The sequence below is a fragment of the Anopheles maculipalpis genome, chromosome 3RL, assembly GCF_943734695.1.
Source record: "Anopheles maculipalpis chromosome 3RL, idAnoMacuDA_375_x, whole genome shotgun sequence".
Lineage (NCBI taxonomy): Eukaryota > Metazoa > Arthropoda > Insecta > Diptera > Culicidae > Anopheles > Anopheles maculipalpis.
Genome location: NC_064872.1, coordinates 47907298 through 47934172, shown reverse-complemented (window position 1 = coordinate 47934172; position 26875 = coordinate 47907298). Strand labels below are relative to the sequence as shown.

General features: G+C 41.7%; 3 protein-coding genes across 3 annotated transcripts in view; all 3 read left to right on the top strand.

Moving 5' to 3' along the window:
• Positions 1-26875, top strand: part of LOC126562687 (bifunctional methylenetetrahydrofolate dehydrogenase/cyclohydrolase, mitochondrial) — a 394759-nt gene that overhangs the window by 93803 nt on the left and 274081 nt on the right. The gene's annotated exons all lie outside the window — the stretch shown is intronic.
• The window catches only part of LOC126563006 (protein DPCD), a 194031-nt gene that overhangs the window by 121181 nt on the left and 45975 nt on the right, over positions 1-26875 (top strand). The window lies entirely within an intron of this gene.
• On the top strand, positions 1430-2731 carry LOC126560694 (uncharacterized). The gene is made up of 3 exons (XM_050216652.1): positions 1430-1590; positions 2104-2216; positions 2385-2731. The coding sequence occupies exons 1-3, from the start codon at positions 1430-1432 to the stop codon at positions 2729-2731; spliced, it is 621 nt and encodes a 206-aa protein (XP_050072609.1).

The window sequence follows — 26875 nt, the reverse complement described above, 5'->3', positions numbered from 1 at the left end:
AGCAAGATGGGGAATTAGAGTACGCCCAACCGATTCAGTCAATTCAGGAGGTAGGTCTAACTTTTATGCTTTCGAATGAACCAATTGGGCAAATTCCACATGTGCTGTCTCTTTTTGATTCAGGAAGCCCTAGGAACTTTATAAACGAGGAATTAGTGCCCAAATGTTGCACAACAACACCGATACGTTCAGGGTATTGCGGACTTGGAAATAACAGCTTGATGTCGCTGGGATTAGTGGAATGTCAAATCAAGTACAGAAATTTGCAAATGACTGTTGAATTTATTATACTACCCAAACAAAGCATGTCGTGGTCTCTCATTATCGGTGAAGATGCTTTGCCTAAACTAAATGTCAGTCTCGCATATTTTAAGACTTATAAATATGATAAAACTGAACTTCTGAATTTAAAATCAAAAACTCATTCTTTCTTAATACCATGCGTTCGAAAACTGATCAAAGATTTGGGCATTTCTAAGGACTTAGGAAGCAAAGTAATTTCAAAACAAGAAAACCCATCCCTTTCTGAATCCGATACTATTGAAGACGCATTTCTTGAAATATGTGCCATAGATGTTTCTAATGTTGTACACGAATTTGAAGTAGGACAAGATTTAAGTAACAAAATTAAGTCCTAAGGGAATTTATCGAGAAAGGGGTCCTTGTTGTCTACATTGATGACATTATCATAGCTTCAACTGAGTTTCAAGAACACCTCGACATAGTTAAAGCAGTTTTGCAGACCTTAAAAAGGAACGGCTTACAACTTCGGTTGGACAAGTGTAAGTTCGGGTTTAGTGAACTAGATTATTTAGGCTATCGAGCAAACGTTTCAGGTATACGCCCGAGTGAACAACATCTCACGGCTATAACTAACTACCCACGACCACAAAATAGAAAACAAGTACAGCAATGTTTAGGTTTATTTTCATTTTTTAGAAGATTCGTACCCTCTTTTTCAGTCATAGCAAAACCATTGACGAATTTATTGAAAGATAATGTATTGTTCCGTTTTGATGAGAAATGCATTAATTCATTTGAAACTCTAAAGAAGAAATTGATTGAGGCCCCTGTGCTATCTGTGTATGACCCTACCAAGGAAACTGAGTTGCGATGCCTGTTCAACTGGTTTTGGATCAGTGTTGCTTCAAAGACAGAGTGATGGCAAACTCCACCCAGTCGCATACTTCTCAAAGACAGCTTCGGCTGACGAAAGCAAGCTGCATAGTTATGAATTAGAGACCTTATCAATTATCTATGCATTAAAACGGTTTCATTCTTATGTCCATGGGATACCCATCAAAATTGTAACTGATTGCAATTCACTGGTGGAAACACTAAAGAATCGAAATACCTCGGCGAAGATAGCACGTTGGTCGTTGTTTTTGCGAACTATGAGTACTCAATAATTCATCGGCCGGGAAACTCAATGTGTCATGTCGATGCATTGAGTCGTAAACAGGCAGCAACTGCAATCGAAACTTTGGACATTGACTATCAATTACAGATTGCACAATCTCGAGATAATGATATACAACTACTGAAGACAAAATTAGAATCAGGTCCTGTTCAAGGATATATATTAAAGGACAGCGTAGTATATAGACAACCATATGCTAATAAAATCCAACTACTAGTTCCAAAAGAAATGATAAACAATGTCATCCGTTGCATTCATGAGAAAATAGGGCATCTTGGAGTCGACAAATGTTGTGCTTCAATTAGTAAGATCTATTGGTTCCCCTTAATGAAAACGCGAGTCGAGAATTTCATTCGGAATTGTCTGAAATGTATCATTTACTCCGCACCTACACGACATAATCAACGAAACTTACACAGTATCCCAAAAGCTCAGATTCCATTCCATACAATACATATAGACCATTTAGGCCCTCTACCTACAACACTATCACAGAAAAAATACATTTTAGTTGTCATTGATTCATTCACGAAATTCACGAAGCTCTATCCAACATCATCAACGACTAGTCGTGGTGTTTGTAATGCACTGGAGCAGTATTTTTCATATTACAGCCGTCCTAAAAGAGTAATAAGCGATCGAGGCACATGTTTCACGTCAAATGAATTTAGTAGGTTTTTGTCGAGTCGTGGTATTAATCATGTCCTTACGGCTACAGCTTCTCCGCAGGCTAATGGTCAGGTGGAGCGTGTAAATAGAGTATTACGACCAATGCTAAGCAAAGAAACAGACCCGCGTGATCATTCCGATTGGACTAAGAAATTACGTTCAATAGAATATGCCCTGAACAATACAGTACACTCTTCGACAGATTTTACACCTTCAATGCTACTTTTCGGAACAGACCAGCGTGACCCTATAATAGACGAAATAACGGAATTCCTTGAAACAAAAAACCCCGTAGAAAGAGATTTGACATTTATTCGAAGCAAAGCTCATGAAAACATAATTCAATCGCAGATTATAAATGAGGAACAATTTGCAAAAAAGCACCGCCCAGCTGTAAAATTCCAATTAGGAGATCTCGTTATGATCCGCAATCTAGACACTAGCGTAAATGTAAATAAGAAACTAATAGCCAGGTTCAAGGGACCTTATGTAGTACACAAGTGTTTGCCAAATGACAGATATGTAATACGAGACATTGATGGAGCACAACAAACTCAAATTCCCTACGATGGTGTACTCGAATCAGATAAACTAAGGAAGTGGATGTCGCAAGATGCAGACTCTGCATCAGTTTGCACATAGTCAAGGGGGAATTGAGGGCAATTCCCAAGTCAGGATAGCCGAGCTGTAAACATCCTGCTTCAAGCAAAACCGGCTAAATATCTTGGTCAAGCACAATTGTCAAACGTGGATATGTCAAATGTCAAAATGTGGAACAACCTGGTGAAATAAAGGAGAGACGTCACTTCTGTTGGGAAAGCGAATAGTGAAGAACGTGTTTCGGCCTTATGACTTCGGAAATTGAATTTAATTGAACTTTTTACAGTGGTTAGAATTGTATAACATTTTGAAGATCGCGTTTTATTCTGCGCTGCAACGAGATGATTCACGACCGTTCGCGCACCTGTTATCTCTTGATGTTGGGTAGATAATTTACATATATTTGTTGCTTTTAGTTACCTTTTGTTATGTATCAACCTTAGGAAAGTGATGATTGGGTCACTGTCACTTTGACAGGATGATCGTTCCCGCGCGTCGTAATAATCTGCAGCATGCGACACCATTTTTCTCTTGTTCAATCAGTTTCCTTCGCATTGTTCTCGTTTGTATATTTCCCTTAATGATATAATAAAGTTATAGAACTCCTTGTAATAACTAAAACACAACACTTTTTGTGTCAGAAGTGGGATAGTACAGGATACGTGTCGGATACATCGGAATCAGTGGTAAAGTGAGACACCGGCTGATACAACAATCGATACATCACACACACATCCCAGAGCGAAAAGTGAGGTTAGCATCACCACGTGCGGATAACTTTTCTTCAAGAATATAACTTTCACTATATGCCGTAAAGTGAGGAGAACGATGGAAAACCAGAACAAGGAACTGATAGAAGCATTCTCTGTAATGCTCACCCAGGCTTTTAAGGCATCCATAGGGCCCGCCGTCGAACAAGTAAGTGCAACCCTACGTCGTCCAAGTGAAAATGTCGAAACGTCTCATCCAAAAGCACCAACTACTTTGATCGATTAGAGTGGGCGCTACAACTGAGTAACATTCCGGAAGCACAGTACGCGGATGCTCGTGTGTATATGGGTGCTGAACTCAACATGTCGTTAAAGTTTTTGATCGCACCAAGGCTGCCACAAGATATTGTTTAAAACATTGGTACCCCACTGGGACGATAAGAAGAACAAATATGTTGAAAGCGTTAAATATCGGACAGTCGTACAGCAAAAGGGCGAAACAATAGCACAATATGTGCTACGCTTAAAGCAAAGGGTCAGCCTTTTGCGAATATGGAGATTTTTTTGGATCGCATGCTCGTTGAGCAAATGCTGTATGGCTTGCTAGAACGAGACATCTGCGATGAAATCATCGCAAAAAATCCATCCTCCTTCCAGGAAGCCCTCGACATAGCTCTCGCGTTAGAGGCAACGCACAATATAGCTCGGGATATCAAAACGACATCCACTCCCGAATCGACTAACAGACTAGGTTTTGAAAAACCAAATGTGAAGAAACCGCAGAAGTGCAGGAACACGCAAAACAAACTACATGCGAACGCACCACGAAACACACCATCTAGCAAGGCACACGGTAGCAAACCAATTGCTTGTAATGGTTGTGGACGGACCAAATCGAGACGTGAACGGATGTTTCGTCCAAGGAAGAGCTTCGCTGTAGATTCGCCGGTTTCACTGTGTGGAACTTTGCGGTATTATAGCAGAAACCACCTTGCGGGCAAACCACACTTGATTTTACAGCCGAGCGATCGACGATTCTCCAGTTACACCGGGCATCAGGTTAACTGTATCGGTCGTATGTGGGTAAACGTAACGATTGGTACAATCACACGAAAGGAACAACTCTATGTAGTATACGGAGTATACGATACTCTCATGGGGCGAGAATGGATTGCACATTTTGCAGATCAGATTGATTTGAATAATATGTTCTCAGCGCATACATCCATTCATTCAGTGATTGATAACACATTGAATCCAGATCGTGAAACGCAGCTAACGAGATTGTTGGACAGCTTTGCCAATGTCTTCTACGAAACTGCAGGTAAGCTTATGGGCCCCCCAGCAAGAGTGCACTTGCGGGAAAACGCAACCCCAGTGTTTGCTAAAGCACGTGACGTTCCTCACGCATTAAGGGATCGATATGCTGAGGAGATTGAAAAAAAGATAAGGTCCGGGTTTTACGAAAAGGTCAATTATTCAGAATGGGCATCACCAACACATGTAGTGGTGAAGAAAAATGTAAAGCTCAGAATAACCGGTAACTACAAACCCACGGTAAACCCACTTATGATCATAGATGAGCACCCGATTCCAAGAATTGAGGACATTTTTAACCGAATGAAAGGAGCTGCTCTCTTTTGTCATCTAGACGTCACCGATGCGTATACCCACCTCCCGATAGACAAACATTTCCGTCATGTTTTAACCTTGAACACAATAACACATGGACTTATTCGACCAACCAGAGCTGTATACGGTGCGGCCAATATACCAGCTACGAGGGCTGACAATAAAGTAAGGTCTCCAACGCTGCAACTTCGCCGGATCACGCGCTAGGCGAAATCTGGCAACACCGCCGGGTTCCTTGGTTCCCTCACTACCATTTTACTGCTGGGTGAGGCTTCCCCGACCGCTCAGTTTTGGCTGAACAGCCGTCAACGATGGAGGTACCCCTCGCGTCAGCGTCCAAGTGCGAATTGCGTTCTGTAATACGTTTTTTGAGAGCGAAAAAGGTGACACCTATTGAAATCCATCGTCAACTAGTTGAAGTTTACGGGGAAAAGTGTATGGAAATAAAAAACGTGCGTAAGTGGAGCCGCGAGTTCAATTCCGGGCGCACTAATGTTCACGACGAGGAGAGAAGTGGCCGACCGTCGGTCTCGGATGCGATTGTTCAAGCAGTGGAGGCAGAAATGCTCAAAAACCGCCGTGCGACAATTAGGGACTTGGAAGAGAAGCTTGGAGGAGTGTGTAGCAGCGAAACCGCTGCTACACACTCCTCCTTGTGCTCCTTGTCCTTGTCCACTCCTCCTACACGAAATATCCTTGTGAACAACTTGCAGTATTACAAAGTTTCTGCCTGATGGGTGCCGAAACAGCTTTGAAAGTGACGCGGAGGTTCAGAAAGAGGTCAACACCTGGCTGCGCGAGGCGGACGGAGAGTGGTATTCTGCCGGCATAGACAAGTTCATCGTGGGGATGCGCAAGGTGTTGGAAAAAAATGGCGATTATGTAGAAAAGTAGCCAAGACCTTGGCCTTTCCAACGGTGTATCGCTTTTTGTAAATAAATGTCATTTTCTATAAAAAAAATTGGAGACCTTACTTTATTGTCAGCCCTCGTAGATTGATAGAAAAATCATTGCATTATCTAAGCTAAATAAATATGAAAAATAATATGGGCATTATAATAACAAAGTCCCTCGATCCTGTTCGTATATGATCGTTCATAGCTAACATCATATTCCAGCTGAGCACCACGTGGAGATATGATACGGAGTTCCAAACTAACATTGGAACCAAACTAACATTGGAAAGAATCATTTTCCATATTCGGACATTAAATGATACTGATTTGTCGTTAGCTAGCCAGCTGGAAGGAAATGGTGTTATTAAAATGCATGTGAAAGAAAATATACAAATGATATTAAAATTATAATTAACAACAAGAAACTTACCGAAATTCCTGAACAGCTTTGATAGCATGTAAAACACTAAGGAAACTGTTCTGGTTCTGCCGTTTCAGCTGGTACTCCCGAAGGTAAGATATTAATGATCCACGATTACTGCCCTTGGATCTTAGGAAGGGCTTCACCGGACGCCCCAGATTTTCAATGTTCTGCGTATGGATGAAAGCTTCGTTCGGATCGACGAAATTTTCAGAATGGTTGATGGTTTAATGGACGAAACCATATTGGTCAAGCCCGATATATCCTCTCCAACCATCCGTTAATATCGTACTCCCGGGAGCCACATGCTGGTTGATAATTCTATGCATCGTATTGATCGCGAAGGTCTTCACAAATCCACAAAACACATTGAAGCGATTCGAGATGCACCAAAACCGTCTACTCCCGAAGAACTCCAACTATTTCTTGGTAAAGCTATCTATTATTCTGCGTTCATACCCGACCTATCAACGAGAACAAAAGCTTTACGCGAAATGCTGTCAGCAGAGTCTTTCTAGTGAACAACTGAATCTGAAAAAACCTACCGCGATATCAAAAGCATCCTAGTTTCACCGCAAGTCCTTATGCAGTACGACCCAACACTACCCTTAGTGTTGGCAACTGACGCAAGTAAGACTGGGTTCGGAGCAGTACTTTCGCACCGGCTAAGTAACGGGACAGAACGACCCATAGCGTACGCAAGCTATACCATGTCAGCAACAGAGCAACGATACCCAGTTATTGATAAAGCAGCTCTCGCAATAGTGTGGGCCGTGAAAAAGTTTTTTTAAAACCTGTATATACGGAAGTTCACCCTCATAATGGACCACAAACCACTGACGCAGATTCTGCATCCCGAAAAGTCGCTGCCAACACTTTGCATAAGCCGCATGGCAAACTACGCAGACTACCTAGCGCACTTTAATTTCGATGTGGTGTACCGATCGACAAACGCAAACAAAAATGCCGACTATTGTTCCCGCATACCTAGTTTCGGAAAACATTGTGATGTCCACAGTCTTTCTCTTCGGAAGGGAGGAAATGACGATCAAGATGAATTCGAATATATATATTTCGGATATAAAGCACCTGAAGCAAAGTACAACATGGTCGCTAATTGTTTGCTGTATGAACACAGAGTAGTCATTCCAGATATCTTGCGTCCGGCAATACTTCAAGACCTTACCGCAGCACATATAGGAATGGTGAAAATGAAGTCACTCGCACGATCATATGTTTACTGGCCAGGGATTGACAAAGACATCGAACAGCTGGTCAAAGCCTGCCATGAATGCGCACAGACAGCAACAGCACCTCCTAAGTTTAATCAACACCACTGGGAGTACCCATCCAGTCCCTGGGAGCGTGTGCATATTGATTATGCTGGACCCGTTGCAGGCGCCATGTTGCTGAACATCGTCGATGCATATAGCAAGTGGGTTGAGATGAAAGTAACACACTCAACTACAGCTGAAGCAACGATAAAGATCCTTGATGAGCTTTTCGCATCATACGGAGTACCTCTCACCGTAGTGACAGATAATGGAACGCAATTCGGGAACGGGTTGCGGGTTGACGGGGAAATGGAACGGGCTCGACTGCCGTCGGACCCGACTGCGACCAATTTTGCACCCCGGGATGCGACACCATGTTTCTCTTGTTCAATCAGTTTCCTTCGCATTGTTCTCGTTTGTATTTTTCCCTTAATGTTATAATAAAGTTATAGAACTCCTCGTAATAACTAAAACACAACACCTTTCAAAAATCGTGAGGATTTTCTTTTTTTTCTTGAAAAGGATCTTGTGTAGCAGGGAAAGCAATAGACACCCGGGCATCCTGACGCGGGAAGTGCGAGTTAAGCTCACGCGTTTACCTGCTTACTCGTTATGATTTCTGACCTTGACCGTGACCCATCGATGCAGGCGCATAGGTTTTTATTGTACTTGGTTGGTTGTGTTGTGTGCTACCTGCTGGGTTATTGTGTTATTCTTCTGTACTGTGCTGGCTCTATGTGTGAACTGTTGTCCATCGTTGTTGATTGTAGTTGACCCGGGGAGCCCTTGTCCGGTTCAACGATTGAGACCAGAGGATGCCTACGACTTGATGGAGCAATTACGGATTAATTGAAAACCAGAGGATGCCTCCGACTTCAAATTACTAGACTAGTGGTGTTAGCTTGAATGTTACTTTATTAAGGTTCTTACTTACTAATTTATACTAATTTATATAAAAATGCTGACCGATCCGCGATCAGCTATAACTTTTAACCTAGTTTTCGATTAATTTGCTCGTGCTTCGATCATATTTTTTTTAGATTCAGCACTTGCAGCCACGCGCTCGATATTGGGGCGTCAAAAATATTGATCCTCGTGTTCTTCTTTACGTGCAGCATATTGCAATACTTCTGCACTGCATTTCTGGTCTGCAATTACCTACGGTCCAATGACAAAACTGGCCCTCCTGTTAATAATTAAAAGACGATAAGCAGCATGAACAGTGCATGAAAACGGCACGGTAGGTAAACTGTTCAAAAATGTTTTATTCTTTAGATTTCAAACTATCTGCCTAACAGCAATGGTATGCGTTGATTACAGGACCATGAGATTTTTTCCTAAAGAAGAGATTTTTCAACGGATCTCTTCTTTATGATCAACAGCAATCATCAGATTCCGGTCATTTAACATACTCACACCGAACTTGTGGAAAGTTTAATATTGAGAAAAAAGGTTACTCTTTCAACGAAACAGGAGATTCTTTTTCGTCTGTAGCATCGATCCACTTGGAAGAAACTAGCAACTAGATGGTTAAACAAAATTGGTATTGATAGCTTTGGTGTTTAAATTAAATGAATGAGTGCATTAGTGTCAAAAGGAAATTGACCATCCTTCTAACTATGCTTCGCTATATCGTGGCGGATCTATCGGTGCGCAGAATAGGCGGCCGCCTGGGTGTAAGGTGTACCATATAAGGTGTATCGTATAAGAGGGATTCGATAACGGGCTTCTTATGGGGTGAATCGTCGAAATAGTAGTTGGTATACAGATTCTATTTGGTTCTACGATTGCCACCACCACTGATGTCACAATTGGTAGTTTTAAGTTTGATAAGTTTTGGTTTTAAAATCAGTTATCTCATTCTATTCGTGACTACTTATAACGTTCTTAAACGTTCTTACCAGAGTCTATACAATTCGCAAAGTAACAATACAAGGGCTGACAATAAAGTAAGGTCTCCAACGCTGCAACTTCGCCGGATCACGCGCTAGGCGAAATCTGGCAACACCGCCGGGTTCCTTGGTTCCCTCACTACCATTTTACTGCTGGGTGAGGCTTCCCCGACAGCTCAGTTTTGGCTGAGCAGCCGTCAACGATGGAGGTACCCCTCGCGTCAGCGTCCAAGTGCGAATTACGTTCTGTAATACGTTTTTTGAGTGCGAAAAAGGTGACACCTATTGAAATCCATCGTCAACTAGTTGAAGTTTACGGGGAAAAGTGTATGGAAATAAAAAACTAATGTTCACGACGAGGAGAGAAGTGGCCGACCGTCGGTCTCGGATGCGATTGTTCAAGCAGTGGAGGCAGAAATGCTCAAAAACCGCCGTGCGACAATTAGGGACTTGGAAGAGAAGCTTGGAGGAGTGTGTAGCAGCGAAACCGCTGCTACACACTCCTCCTTGTGCTCCTTGTCCTTGTCCACTCCTCCTACACGAAATATCCTTGTGAACAACTTGCAGTATTACAAAGTTTCTGCCTGATGGGTGCCGAAACAGCTTTGAAAGTGACGCGGAGGTTCAGAAAGAGGTCAACACCTGGCTGCGCGAGGCGGACGGAGAGTGGTATTCTGCCGGCATAGACAAGTTCATCGTGGGGATGCGCAAGGTGTTGGAAAAAAATGGCGATTATGTAGAAAAGTAGCCAAGACCTTGGCCTTTCCAACGGTGTATCGCTTTTTGTAAATAAATGTCATTTTCTATAAAAAAAATTGGAGACCTTACTTTATTGTCAGCCCTCGTAGATTGATAGAAAAATCATTGCATTATCTAAGCTAAATAAATATGAAAAATAATATGGGCATTATAATAACAAAGTCCCTCGATCCTGTTCGTATATGATCGTTCATAGCTAACATCATATTCCAGCTGAGCACCACGTGGAGATATGATACGGAGTTCCAAACTAACATTGGAACCAAACTAACATTGGAAAGAATCATTTTCCATATTCGGACATTAAATGATACTGATTTGTCGTTAGCTAGCCAGCTGGAAGGAAATGGTGTTATTAAAATGCATGTGAAAGAAAATATACAAATGATATTAAAATTATAATTAACAACAAGAAACTTACCGAAATTCCTGAACAGCTTTGATAGCATGTAAAACACTAAGGAAGCTGTTCTGGTTCTGCCGTTTCAGCTGGTACTCCCGAAGGTAAGATATTAATGATCCACGATTACTGCCCTTGGATCTTAGGAAGGGCTTCACCGGACGCCCCAGATTTTCAATGTTCTGCGTATGGATAAAAGCTTCGTTCGGATCGACGAAATTTTCAGAATGGTTGATGGTTTAATGGACGAAACCATATTGGTCAAGCCCGATATATCCTCTCCAACCATCCGTTAATATCGTACTCCCGGGAGCCACATGCTGGTTGATAATTCTATGCAGCGTTGTCGCATCTCGCTGCAGGACCAGCTCCAAAAATATGTCCCTTGTTTCGCGACATATTCCGCAAGTTTTGGATCTAGCGATGCATAACTATCCAAAGAGTGTGAGTATTTTAAATGACCCTAATGCGATATATCTGTAGTTTTCCTTGCGCATTAAAATAATTACGTGAATTCGCCTTGCGTCTGGATCGCTGTGCGGCCACTCGTTTTTCGTGTTTTATTTCTTCTTTTTTTTCCTGTCCAACTTGTGTCACCTTGACTGACAGTCCGTACGTCTATACCTGTCACTACATGAGTTGAACCGCTACATCTACTCCCCCCTGGGGAATCGGAGATTGAATTTCACCCTCTTCGAAGGATTTGATGTTATCACCTCCATTTTGTAAGCAGGCTTTAGTCGATCAATGCTTACCGACGTATTCTTCCCTTTCATATCTAATATGAAATATTTCCTAAGCCTTTTGAGGACTGTATAAGGCCCTTCATAAGGAGGTTGTAGTCCTGTTTTGACCCTATCGACTCTAACATAAACTTGCTTGCATGAGCTTAAATCATTATGCACGTAACTGCTCGCAGTGGATTGTCTTGGTACAGAAGGGGATATGGATTTAAAAGCGTTTCTAAGACGACTTACAAAATCGTTGATGTCTGTTGGTTCGTTTCCTGGTGACGCGAAAAAATCTGCTGGCAACCTGAGACTTTGACCGTAGACTAACTCTGCTGGAGAAAATCCTGAGTCTTCTTTAGCGCATGATCGTATGCCTAGCATCACTAACGGTAATTTTTCAGTCCATTTCTCAGACATATCGTTTGCCATAAGCGCACCTTTTAAATGGCGGTGAAACCTCTCTACCATGCCATTCGCTTGAGGATGGTATGCTGTTGTTTTACAATGATTGCTGCCTAATAGTTTTGATAGTTCTGTAAATAGTATAGATTGAAACTGTGTTCCTCTATCTGTAGTAATGATAAGAGGGCATCCGAATCTAGCTATATATTGTGTTACAAATGTTTTTGAACTGTTTCGGCAGTTATATCTGTTAGAGGAATTGCTTCTGGCCATCTGGTATACCGGTCTATTATAGTTAACAGGTAAGTGAAGTTGTCTGATGGAGGAAGAGGACCTACGATGTCTAAGTGTACATGATCAAATCTTCCTTTCGGTATATCTATTTCTTGGAACGGAGAACGGGTGTGTCTGGTTACTTTCGAGATTTGGCACCTTTCACAGGCTTTACACCATGAGTTAATGTTTTTGTTCATTGCCGGCCAAAAATATTTTGAAGAAATTAATTTTCTCGAAGCTCTATTCCCAGGATGGGAAAACCCATGTAATTTGCAGAAAAGATTGAACCTCAATTCGTCTGGTATATATAGGCGATTGGTACCAGTTGAAACTTCAAAGTATAATTCTCGATTATTAATGCAAACTTTTTCTAATCTATACTTTGAGTTAGATGGTTGATTTTGAATTAAGTACTTAAGTTCCTTATCCATTCCTTGGGATGTGGCCAGAGTGTCATAATCGAACGCTTCCACACTGTTGGTGTCTCCAATTCTTGACATCGTGTCCGCGAAAATGTTGCTTTTTCCCTTCAGGTACCTAATGTCGGTCGTGAACTGAGCTATAAAATCCATGTGTCGGGATTGGCGAGGAGATTTTTCTGATTTTGTGGTAAATGCAGTTGTGAGGGGCTTATGGTCTGTTAGGACAGAGAATTCTCTCCCTTCGACGAAATATCGGAAATGTTTTATAGATAAGTAAATTGCTAAGAGCTCCCTATCGAATGTGGAATATTTACGTTCAGCTTCTGAAAGTTGTTTAGAGAAAAATGCTAATGGTTCCCAGGTTCTATTGTGCCATTGTTGCAAAACTGCTCCTACTGCAACGTTCGAAGCGTCAGTAGTAATATTGTACAAAGTATTGCTTCTTGGATGATGCAGCAACACAGTTTCAGCTATTTCCGACTTAAGCTTTTCAAAAGCAACGTCACATTCGGGTGACCAAAACCACTTTTCTGCTTGATTTTTGGAACAGCTGGACATTAACTGATATAATGGTTTTGTAATTTCAGCAATGCGTGGGATGAAACGGTGGTAGAAGTTTACCATTCCTACGAATCGCTGAAGTTGTTTTAGAGTAGTGGGCTGTGGAAAATTGCTGATTACTTTAACTCTTTCCGGAGCTGGAGCTATGCCATCTTTAGAAATGATGTGTCCCAAGAATTCTATCTCAGGCACTCCTAAAACACATTTCGATGGTTTTAGTTTGATGTCAAATTCATCTAAACGCCTTAACACTTGGGAGAGATGATCTCTATGTTGTTCTGGAGAACTGCTTCCTATGAGGATATCGTCTATGTAGACGTAGACAAATGTTAAGTTCTGAAAAATTGAATCCATAAATCTTTGGAAAGTGGCACCAGCATTCCTAAGCCCGAATGGCATTCTTAGAAACTCGTATAACCCAAAAGGAGTTGTTATTGCCGTTTTGTGCACGTCTCCTGGAGCTACTGGAATAATATGATAAGCACGGACAATATCCAACTTAGAAAAAATGCTGCAGTTTTCTAAGTGCATCGAAAAATTTTGAACGTGAGGAATAGGATACCGGTCAGGGATTGTTGCAGCGTTCAATCTGCGATAATCGCCGCAAGGGCGCCAATCGGTATCATTTTTAGCAACCATGTGTAACGGTGAGGACACAGGTGATGAAGATTGTTGACAAATCCCTAATTCCATCATATGCTGAAATTCAGAAAGAGCTGCATTATGTCGAACTGGATCTAATCTTCTAGGTTTGGAAACTGGTAGCTGACCTGTGGTATGAATATGGTGAACTATGTTGTGCCTTACAGGTTTGTTGTAATTAGGAGACTCTGTCAAAGATGGAAAATTATCCAAAAGGTTTGAAAAACTACTATTAATGACAAATAGTTTGGGACTGGGCGTTTCAATTGTGGCAATGCGTGCCGTAACTCCTATGTTTGTTAATGAGTCGATTAACTTTTTGTTTTTTAAATCCACTAGCAAACCGTATTTTTTCAAAAAATCGGCGCCTATGATTGGGTGGCTAACAGCTGCAAGAATGAAAGTGTGGGGGAATACGCGACGAAGACCTAATGAGACCTGAAGCAGCTTAACACCGTAAACGGCAATGGATGATCCGTTGGCGGCGATAAGGCTATCACTGGATTTCGTCATTTTCCCGAAAATGTTGTTGGGAATGACCGATACTTCTGCACCACTGTCAATCAGAAAGGTTAACTTGGACATGTTGTCGAAAACAAAAAGACGGCAAGTTTCTAGGGAACCACACTCAGACCCTGCCACATCTGGTAACCCTACTCGTTTTTTGGCACTCTTGGTTTGAAATTGCATGGGGGAACACACTTAGTAGCTGCGTTACCGAACCGTGTATGGTACCAACATTTGAGGTTAGGAGACTTTGATCGATTCCGACCACGTGTTACATTACGATCACGACACCCTGACCGACCATGAGGACGTCCGCAATCGCGCGATAGAGCTAATTTCTTTATCTGGTTTTTTAGCTCCATTATTTCACAACGTAGAGATGCTATTTCATGGTTCGAAGAATTTCCCGAAACAACAGCACACTCGTTCACCGTTGCTCCTTTTGAAGCTTCCCAAATCCTATCAGCTATTTCTACTATATCACGCATTGGACGCTCGCCTAAAGATATTACCGCAATTTCGATTGCCTTTGGCAATCGGCCTAACCACAAACGCTTTACCAACCTTTCCGATACATCGGTTGACGATCCTACTAGTTGCGTCATTCGACGATGGAACTCTGATGGGCTAGAGTCCCCCATCTCTGCGTTGTACAACAGCTTACCGATGCGTTGTTCTTCGCTGGCCGAGAGTCTGGTCATCAACGCATGTTTCAAGCTGGTGTACCGATTTTCCTCCGGTGGTGAGCGGATGACATCGATCACTTTATCCAACGCGTCGGGAGTTAAGCACGCGAGAAGATGCGCGTACTTAGTGTTCTCAGACCGAATGTGCGTCAAGTCGAACTGCGCCTCCGCCTGGATGAACCAACTGTCGGGTGCGCTCATCCAGAATCCGGGGAGTTTAAGAGAACATACTTCCGCATACAACTGCGGTGTTGCTGCTATCGGAGCATTCTGTGGTGGTGGGGCGATCGGAATATTCGGCGGTGGTGATGCGTCCGCCACTGGTAGAGGCCGGTTCTCGTCGTTGGGCATCACTGGCATCACTGGGCTGGTAAATCACAGCAGGATTATAATCACAATCGGCGAGACGTTCAGGCGATTGATGATCCTGAAGGAACGTGTCTACACTGGCTGTGAGATATTGCCTTTTTTTAGCTGATGCCACTTTATGAAACGATGACGCCGTTGCCGCGTGGGTTAGCTTTTGCTAACAAAATGGTGGACTCACAATAGTGTGTGAGTAGCGATGCAGATGTTTTTTGGAAAAAAATGGTCCGAATAAGTATAAACTTATCTTCCTCAGGCAGGCGATCACGTCGGGGTCACCAATAATGCGATATATCTGTAGTTTTCCTTGCGCATTAAAATAATTACGTGAATTCGCCTTGCGTCTGGATCGCTGTGCGGCCACTCGTTTTTCGTGTTTTATTTCTTCTTTTTTTTCCTGTCCAACTTGTGTCACCTTGACTGACAGTCCGTACGTCTATACCTGTCACTACATGAGTTGAACCGCTACAACCCGCATCTGATAATTGCTGTTGATCATAAAGAAGAGATCCGTTGAAAAATTTCTACTTTAGGAAAAAAATCTCATGGTCCTGTAATCAACGCAAATCATTGCTGTTAGGCTGATAGTTTGAAATCTAAAGAATAAAACATTTTTGAACAGTTTACCTACCGTGCCGTTTTCATGCACTGTTCATGCTGCTTATCGTCTTTTTATTATTAACAGGAGGGCTAGTTTTGTCATTGGACCGTAGGTAATTGCAGACGAAAAATGCAGTGCAGAAGTATTGCAATATGCTGCACGTAAAGAAGAACACGAGGATCAATATTTTTGACGCCCCAATATCGAGCGCGTGGCTGCAAGTGCTGAATCTAAAAAAAAAATGATCGAAGCACGAGCAAATAAATCGAAAACTAGGTTAAAAGTTATAGCTGATCGCGGATCGGTCAGCATTTTTATAGTATAAATTAGTAAGTAAGAACCTCAATAAAGTAACATTCAAGCTAACACCACTAGTCTGGTCTTTTAAGTCGGAGGCATCCTCTGGTTTTCAATTAATCCGTAATTGCTCCATCAAGTCGTAGGCATCCTCCGGTCTCAATCGTTGAACCGGACAAGGGCTCCCCGGGTCAACTACAATCAACAACGATGGACAACAGTTCACACATAGAGCCAGCACAGTACAGAAGAATAACACAATAACCCAGCAGGTAGCCTACAACACAACCAACCAAGTAGAATAAAAACCTATGCGCCTGCATCGATGGGTCACGGTCAAGGTCAGAAACCATAACGAGTAAGCAGGTAAACGCGTGAGCTTAACTCGCACTTCCCGCGTCAGGATGCCCGGGTGTCTATTGCTTTCCCTGCTACACAAGATCCTTTTCAAGAAAAAAAAAGAAAATCCTCACGATTATTGAAAGGTAACTAAAAGCAACAAATATATGTAAAATATCTACCCAACATCAAGAGATAACAGGTGCGCGAACGGTCGTGAACCACCTCGATGCAGCACAGAATAAAACGCGATCTGCAAAATGTTATATGTCAGAACAGATCAACAGGCGTGTTGAAACTAATGGCTGATTGGTGTGTCTGTTGAAGATGGATGTGTGTTGTTGAAGAATAGATGCATCTGTTGAGGGTCCTAGTGATAAAAATAGTATACGAACCTTCATCGCGGTTAAAGACTTTTCCTAGATAACGATACAAACCGATCTGGCGAAGAAATTGTTAATTATAAGCAACGTTTGGCACACCTATAGTATAGTTACATTGATGTGACGTTTCACATCTAGGTTTAGTACATCTTGGTGACGGTCAGATGTATATATATATCGAGTATACAAGCAATTTGATTGCAGTAGCAACTGGACAACAAATAAAGAACAGTGTGAAAACCAGCAAGTGTCTTTTGTGTCATATTTCGTTCAAAAGGTTATGGGCCCAGTCCAAGTGGCTTAAGGAAACGATGGCTTTCCAAATAGTGCTCCCACGTTTGGGAGAAGACAATTTTGAAATTTGGAAATTCCGGGTGGAGATGGAATTGATTCGGCAGGATTTGGCCAGCTACATCACAGAGGTCAAGCCGGAAATGCCGAATGCGAAATGGATAGCCGGTGATGCAAAAGCGCGTGCAGTGATTAGTTCCACGGTTGAGGACAGCCAGGTAGTTTACATATTAAATAAAACTACAGCCAAAGAAATTTGGGACACTCTTTGCTCGGTGCATGAGAGTAGCGGTCTGCCGTCGGTTCTATGTGTGTTGAGAAAATTGTGTACGTTAAGGCTGAGTGAAGGTGGCAATCTTCCTGCTCATCTAAGTGAGATGGTGAAATTGCACACGCGACTTGAGATGGTGGGCGAAGGGTTGAAAGATCGTGTATTCATGGCAATGATTTTGTCCAGCCTCCCACCGTCATATGGTAACTTAATAGTTGCTTTGGAAAATCGGCCGGAAGTCGAACTGACGTCGGAATTTGCGATGAGTAAGTTGCGGGAAGAATTCAGACGTCGAACGGAAAATGAAGTCGGCAGTGCGTCACCGGAAGTTATAGCCCTTCACGCGAATTCACCAAAACGACACGGTCCAGTCTGCTATCGTTGCCGGAAACCAGGGCATTTTCGGAAGGATTGCTAAAGAAGCGTAAAACAGGACAAAAAACCGTTGCAAATTTTTCGTCGGTGAAGTGCGAAAATGGTTGGGTCAGAGATAGCGGTGCGAGTAGGCATATGTGTGGTGACCCGAATCTAATAAAAGGTGTAGTGAAGCATCAGGCTAGTGATGTAGTTTCCATCACGTTGGCGGATGGGAAAATAATAAAATCCGCGGGAATCGGAAATGGTGTGATTCGTGGTATTAGTGACAAAGGAATTGCTTGCCAAATTGTGGTCAAAGACATTTTGTACGTTCCCAATTTGAACAGTAACCTATTGTCGGTGTCTCGTTTGTGTGCCGAGGGCTATAATATTATGTTCACGAAAGATATGTGCAACATTATTAAGAACGACAAAATAGTGATGCAAGGTTTTTTGAACGGAAACATTTACGTGCAAAACCAAGAGTCGGCGTATATAGTGCGAACGGGACAGCATAATGATCATTGTTGGCATTTGTGGCATGAGCGTTTCGGGCATAGAGAACATTCCGCGATAAAGTTGCTGTTTGAAAACAATCTAGTGACAGGTGCGAAAGTGCGTTCGTGTCCGGAAAAGTTTACATGCGAAACGTGTGCGGAAGGCAAGCTTTCACGTGCAAAGTTTCCGAAAGCTTCAGAGCGTGAATCCAAAGAAATTTTAGATCTAGTGCACAGTGATGTATGCGGTCCAATGCCGAAAGAAACACCAAGTGGAAATCGTTATTTCGTTACGCTGATTGACGATTTTAGCCGGTATACGACAGTTTACCTAGTTAAATCAAAGGCCGAGGTACCAGACAAGATAATCGATTTTGTGATTCTAATGCGTAACCAGTTTGGCAAGATACCGAAAATAATAGGGTCAGATGGAGGTGGTGAGTTTTGTAACGAGAAATTAAGATCCTTTTATCGGAAGCAAGGCATTTTAATGCAAACATCCACTCCATACACGCCGCAACAGAATGGTCCCAAGCACAACAAAATAGGTAAAGTCGTTGCAAGAATGGGGCTAAAATGGGGCCCTACTTTTGTCGCGATGATTGCCCCGTAGTCAGAAACGGATGGGGCAATTTTGTTTACCACAAATTATGACGTCACAAAATTTTTGACGTCATGAAGATGTGCAAAAAAATTGATTTGTGTATGCTGTTTTTTTCTCTTTCGCACTGCTTGTTCGTTCTTCCATGCTTTTTGCTCTGTTTCTCTTATGGATCAAGGTAGCTGCTTTTGAGCCTGTGTGTAGAGGAGAGATTGAAATATGCAGTACTGTTTTTTCTGGATATCTAGAGGTGAGCAGGAGAAGTGAGAATTGAACTGTAGAGAGAAGAGATTGAAATATGCAGTACTGTTTTTTCTGGATATCTAGAGGTGAGCAGGAGAAGTGAGAATTGAACTGTGATTATTAGTGTATAATGCATATTTACCATATGATTTGCTGCGGCGGTGATGCGATGGTCCTTTTTAGTCGTGATAATCTAGTGTGGATCGGAGTAGGTTTTGTTTTACATGCGCTATATAGGATCGCAAGTTAAAGAAAATGTGTTTTTTGTGTACATTCTTGTATTTGTATTTGGTAAATGCAAAACTAGCAAACTATAATGAATATCATTGTTGAGTTTCAATGATCCATGGTTTTGTTAAGAATCGTCGTGGTGGACCGTGATGTAATGCATCGCCTTTATTCATTATCATCTTTTACTATTTAAGCAAAATGCCGCTGGACAAAGAAACAGATGATATGACGTTTTCATCTGAGTACAACCAATTTGTCAAGGATCGATCGAAAGGTAGCATTCAAATTGCATTTTGTATGGTTTAAACAGCTTTTTATAAATATATTGAAATATTGTGCGTTAGCTACTGACACTGGAAAGGAAAGTACTGTTCCAATTGCAAAAGGTATGTTAACGTAGGAAAAATTGTATTAACTACTTTGTTAGTACTAAAGTCCGTCGAAGGATTCCGATTTGTCCACAGAAAAGTTTTAGCGGTTAAAGGAACTTTAACGTTGGCTTTTTTAAAAAGCTTTCAAATTATGTTTATGGAGCTATGCGACGCGTTGGTGGAAAGCGCGCAGTAACGAATTCCATCAACTATTGACATTTTATCGATAATTTGATTGAACGTATCGTCAGTGTTGATTTCATTCTCATCTCACAGGAAGAACAGCAATCGATGTAGTCAGCCAATTCGACATATTCTTCTTCGGTCTGGTTCATATTTGGTACTGGACTTTGTTCTGGGGTTGGCGATGTGCGCTGCATTTCATGGTTTAAATTGCTCGTGGCTATATGTTGGGTATGTTGTAAATAATAATATAACAATAACACTACGATGTAATCGAACTTTATATTCGTTAAACTTGTGTAATAAAGTCAACTAACATGGTTGGCTTGGTCCTGCATCCTGATTATCCTTTCCCGTAGGTTCCAGCGCCATATACTTTGCAGCTTGGCGATAAAACATGCCAGATTTGCGCAGACGTTTTAAGTCAGCCATTACAAAAACGGTAACAACACTTTCAAATAACACTATTTTACAAAGATCTCTCAGCTGGACCAACACCCAAGAAATAAACACCTATTAAAACTGAACTGAACAACTAAATACTTTGTGAGATAATGATTTTTCCTGTATTTAAAAAATATATGTTTCTTTTAATATCAAAGAGTTACAAACTTCATGGCACCAGAATATTTTTTTCGCTTTCACTTACTCCGCCGTCTGGCGTGATTTCAGACGGTTACGCGTTTAAAGGTACGAGGCGTGTATGTATGCGTTTGTGTGTGAGGTATAGCAGTGCAAGCAAGGGAAAACACCCGGCGTATACACACATGTATCGATACCTTTCAGAACAAAAATTTACTCCGTCTATACTGTCCGTGAGTGCGAGAGGAATGACATACGAGTTTGAGCGAAATATAAAACCAATGCATCGATACGATCTAGACACAACATCGATATCGTTGGCAAACAAACATTGCTCGGCCTATCTCGTCTGTAAGTGCGAATGAAACAGTTATACGAGTGTGAACGAAACACAGAATCGTACGGTTACGGCAAATCCAAAGTTCATGACGTCACAGAATACTCGTACATAAGTGTAAACAAGTGAGCTAGACGATTTAGAGCAAGACACACGCTGTTTTGCCCCGTTCGGTTTGGTTGGGCCGTGGTTTTGTACCGAACCAGCTGAGAGATCTTTGTAGAATAGTGTTATTTGAAAGTGTTGTTACCGTTTTTGTAATGGCTGACTTAAAACGTCTGCGCAAATCTGGCATGTTTTATCGCCAAGCTGCAAAGTATATGGCGCTGGAACCTACGGAAAATGATAATCAGGATGCAGGACCAAGCCAACCATGTTAGTTGACTTTATTACACAAGTTTAACGAATATAAAGTTCGATTACATCGTAGTGTTAATGTTATATTATTATTTACAACATACCCAAAATATAGCCACGAGCAATTTAAACCATGAAATGCAGCGCACATCGCCAACCCCAGAACAAAGTCCAGTACCAAATATGAACCAGACCGAAGAAGAATATGTCGAATTGGCTGACTACATCGATTGCTGTTCTTCCTGTGAGATGAGAATGAAATCAACACTGACGATACGTTCAATCAAATTATCGATAAAATGTCTATAGTTGATGGAATTCGTTACTGCGCACTTTCCACCAACGCGTCGCATAGCTCCATAAACATAATTTGAAAGCTTTTTAAAAAAGCCAACGTTAAAGTTCCTTTAACCGCTAAAACTTTGCTGCGGACAAATCGGAATCCTTCGACGGACTTCATTACTAACAAAGTAGTTAATACAATTTTTCCTACGTTAACATACCTTTTGCAATTGGAACAGTATTTTCCTTTCCAGTGTCAGTAGCTAACGCACAATATTTCAATATGTTTATAAAAAGCTGTTTAAACCATACAAAATGCAATTTGAATGCTACCTTTCGATCCTAATACTTTGACAAATTGGTTGTACTCAGATGAAAACGTCATATCATCTGTTTGTTTGTCCAGCGGTATTTTGCTTAAATAGTAAAAGATGATAATGAATAAAGGCGATGCATTACATCACGGTCCACCACGACGATTCTTAACAAAACCATGGATCATTGAAACTCAACAATGATATTCATTATAGTTTGCTAGTTTTGCATTTACCAAATACAAATACAAGAATGTACACAAAAAACACATTTTCTTTAACTTGCGATCCTATATAGCGCATGTAAAACAAAACCTACTCCGATCCACACTAGATTATCACGGCTAAAAAGGACCATCGCATCACCGCCGCAGCAAATCATATGGTAAATATGCATTATACACTAAGAATCACAGTTCAATTCTCACTTCTCCTGCTCACCTCTAGATATCCAGAAAAAACAGTACTGCATATTTCAATCTCTTCTCTCTACAGTTCAATTCTCACTTCTCCTGCTCACCTCTAGATATCCAGAAAAAAACAGTACTGCATATTTCAATCTCTCTTCTACACACAGGCTCAAAAGCAGCTACCTTGATCCATAAGAGAAACAGAGCAAAAAGCATGTAAGAACGAACAAGCAGTGGCGAAAGAGAAAAAAACAGCATACACAAATCAATTTTTTTGCACATTTTTCATGATGTCAAAAATTTTGTGACGTCATAGTTTGTGGTAAACAAAATTGCCCCATACGTTTCTGACTACGGGGCAATCATCGCGACAAAAGTAGGGCCCCATTTTAGCCCCATTCTTGCAACGACTTTACCTATTTTGTTGTGCTTGGGAGTTTGCTAGCAAAGCTCGAAAGTTAAAATTCGTAGGATATTGTGATCAACAAAAAGGTTACCGTTTTGTTGATCTGGCAAACGATCGAATCACAATAAGCCGTGATGTGAAGTTTTTGGAAAAAGAGAACAAACAGTCGGTCAGCACAAGTGAGTGTACAAAGCCAAGTGTTGTAGTTTACGAGGAAATTGGCGCAGAGCAAAAGGCCGACGAGTGTATTGAGTCGAACGATCGCGATCATTCCATACGATCCTTTGGTTCTGAAGACTCATTGTTCCTTGATACAACTACTGGCTTTGCGGAACAAGTGGAAGACGACAACAACGAAGAGGAAGCAGTGTCATCAGTTCGGCAAAATCGAGGAAAGCGGCCTGCTTATTTGGACGACTACGTGGTTGGTATGGCGAAGGAAGTCGAAGACGAACCAAAAACGTGGCGTGCAGCAATGAATTTGTAGCGGTTCAACTCATGTAGTGACAGGTATAGACGTACGGACTGTCAGTCAAGGTGACACAAGTTGGACAGGAAAAAAAAGAAGAAATAAAAACACGAAAACGACCCAAGCAAACCGAACGGGGCAAAACAGCGTGTGTCTTGCTCTAAATCGTCTAGCTCACTTGTTTACACTTATGCACGAGTATTCTGTGACGTCATGAACTTTGGATTTGCCGTAACCGTACGATTCTGTGTTTCGTTCACACTCGTATAACTGTTTCATTCGCACTTACAGACGAGATAGGCCGAGCAATGTTTGTTTGCCAACGATATCGATGTTGTCTAGATCGTATCGATGCATTGGTTTTACATTTCGCTCAAACTCGTATGTCATTCCTCTCGTACTCACGGACAGTATAGACGGAGTAAATTTTTGTTCTGAAAGGTATCGATACATGTGTGTATACGCCGGGTGTTTTCCCTTGCTTGCACTGCTATACCTCACACACAAACGCATACATACACGCCTCGTACTTTTAAACGCGTAACCGTCTGAAATCACGCCAGACGGCGGAGTAAGTGAAAGCGAAAAAAATATTCTGGTGCCATGAAGTTTGTAACTCTTTGATATTAAAAGAAACATATTTTTTAAATACAGGAAAAATCATTATCTCACAAAGTATTTAGTAGTTCAGTTCAGTTTTAATAGGTGTTTATTTCTTGGGTGTTGGTCCAGCTGAGAGATCTTTGTAAAATAGTGTTATTTGAAAGTGTTGTTACCGTTTTTGTAATGGCTGACTTAAAACGTCTGCGCAAATCTGGCATGTTTATCGCCAAGCTGCAAAGTATATGGCGCTGGAACCTACTGAAAAGGATAATCAGGATGCAGGACCAAGCCAACCATGTTAGTTGACTTTATTACACAAGTTTAACGAATATAAAGTTCGATTACATCGTAGTGTTAATGTCATATTATTATTTACAACATACCCAAAATATAGCCACGAGCAATTTAAACCATGAAATGCAGCGCACATCGCCAACCCCAGAACAAAGTCCAGTACCAAATATGAACCAGACCGAAGAAGAATATGTCGAATTGGCTGACTACATCGATTGCTGTTCTTCCGAAGATGAGAATGAAATCAACACTGACGATACGTTCAATCAAATTATCGATAAAATGTCTATAGTTGATGGAATTCGTTACTGGGCACTTTCCACCAACGCGTCGCATAGCTCCATAAACATAATTTTAAAGCTTTATAAAAAAGTCAACATCAAAGTCCCTTTAACCGCTAAAACTTTGCTGCGGACAAATCGGAATCCTTCGACGGACTTCATTACTAACAAAGTAGTTAATACAATTTTTCCCACGTTAACATACCTTTTGCAATTGGAACAGTATTTTCCTTTCCAGTGTCAGTAGCTAACGCACAATATTTCAATATATTTATAAAAAGCTGTTTAAACCATACAAAATGCAATTTGAATGCTACCTTTCGATCCTAATACTTTGACAAATTGGTTGTACTCAGATGAAAACGTCATATCATCTGTTTGTTTGTCCAGCGGTATTTTGCTTAAATAGTAAAAGATGATAATGAATAAAGGCGATGCATTACATCACGGTCCACCACGACGATTCTTAACAAAACCATGGATCATTGAAACTCAACAATGATATTCATTATAGTTTGCTAGTTTTGCATTTACCAAATACAAATACAAGAATGTACACAAAAAACACATTTTCTTTAACTTGCGATCCTATATAGCGCATGTAAAACAAAACCTACTCCGATCCACACTAGATTATCACGGCTAAAAAGGACCATCGCATCACCACCGCAGCAAATCATATGGTAAATATGCATTATACACTAAGAATCACAGTTCAATTCTCACTTCTCCTGCTCTCCTCTAGATATCCAGAAAAAAACAGTACTGCATATTTCAATCTCTTCTCTCTACACACAGGCTCAAAAGCAGCTACCTTGATCCATAAGAGAAACAGAGCAAAAAGCATGTAAGAACGAACAAGCAGTGCGAAAGAGAAAAAAAACCGCATACACAAATCATTTTTTTTGCACATTTTTCATGACGTCGAAAATTTTGTGACGTCATAACTTGTGGTAAACAAAATTGCCCCATACGTTTCTGACTACGGGGCAATCATCGCGACAAAAGTAGGGCTCCATTTTAGCCCCATTCTTGCAACGACTTTACCTATTTTGTTATGCTTGGGGAGTGGCCGCACAGCGATCCAGACGCAAGGCGAATTCACGTAATTATTTTAATGCGCAAGGAAAACTACAGATATATCGCATTATTGGTGACCCCGACGTGATCGCCTGCATTTTTTTCCGAATAACATATGCATCGCTACTCACACACTATTGTGAGTCCACCATTTTGTTAGCAAAAGCTAACCCACGCGGCAACGGCGTCATCGTTTCATAAAGTGGCATCGGCTAAAAAAAAGGCAATATCTCACAGCCAGTGTAGACACGTTCCTTCAGGATCATCAATCGCCTGAACGTCTCGCCGATTGTGATTATAATCCTGCTGTGATTTACCAGCCCAGTGATGCCAGTGATGCCCAACGACGAGAACCGGCCTCTACCAGTGGCGGGCGCATCACCACCGCCGAATATTCCGATCGCCCCACCACCACAGAATGCTCCGATAGCAGCAACACCGCAGTTGTAAGCGGAAGTATGTTCTCTCAAACTCCCCGGATTCTGGATGAGCGCACCCGACAGTTGGTTCATCCAGGCGGAGGCGCAGTTCGACTTGACGCACATTCGGTCTGAGAACACTAAGTACGCGCATCTTCTCGCGTGCTTAACTCCCGACGCGTTGGATAAAGTGATCGATGTCATCCGCTCACCACCGGAGGAAAATCGGTACACCAGCTTGAAACATGCGTTGATGACCAGACTCTCGGCCAGCGAAGAACAACGCATCGGTAAGCTGTTGTACAACGCAGATATGGGGGACTCTAACCCATCAGAGTTCCATCGCCGAATGACGCAACTAGTAGGATCGTCAACCGATGTATCAGAAAGGTTGGTAAAGCGTTTGTGGTTAGGCCGATTGCCAAAGGCAATCGAAATTGCGGTAATATCTTGAGGCGAGCGTCCAATGCGTGATATAGTAGAAATAGCTGATAGGATTTGGGAAGCTTCAAAAGGAGCAACGGTGAACGAGTGTGCTGTTGTTTCGGGAAATTCTTCGAACCATGAAATAGCATCTCTACGTTGTGAAATAATGGAGCTAAAAAACCAGATGAAAAAAATAGCTCTATCGCGCGATCGCGGACGTCCTCATGGTCGGTCAGGGTGTCGTGATCGTAATGTAACACGTGGTCGGAATCGATCAAAGTCTCCTAACCTCAAATGTTGGTACCATACACGGTTCGGTAACGCAGCTACTAAGTGTGTTCCCCCATGCAATTTCAAACCAAGAGTGCCAAAAAACGAGTAGGGTTACCAGATGTGGCAGGGTCTGAGTGAGGTTCCCTAGAAACTTGCCGTTTTTTTGTTTTCGACAACATGTCCAAGTTAACCTTTCTGATTGACAGTGGTGCCGAAGTATCGGTCATTCCCAACAACATTTTCGGGAAAATGACGAAATCCAGTGATAGCCTTATCGCCGCCAACGGATCATCCATTGCCGTTTACGGTGTTAAGCTGCTTCAGGTCTCATTAGGTCTTCGTCGCGTATTCCCCCACACTTTCATTCTTGCAGCTGTTAGCCACCCAATCATAGGCGCCGATTTTTTGAAA

Coding starts and splice junctions, on each gene's coding strand:
- LOC126560694 (XM_050216652.1), top strand. CDS start 1,430: ATGTGTCATGTCGATGCATTGAGTCGTAAACAGGCAGCAACTGCAATC. Junction 1,591..2,103: donor CAAGGATATATATTAAAGGA/CAGCGTAGTATA, acceptor TAGGTTTTTGTC/GAGTCGTGGTATTAATCATG. Junction 2,217..2,384: donor AAGCAAAGAAACAGACCCGC/GTGATCATTCCG, acceptor AAAACCCCGTAG/AAAGAGATTTGACATTTATT.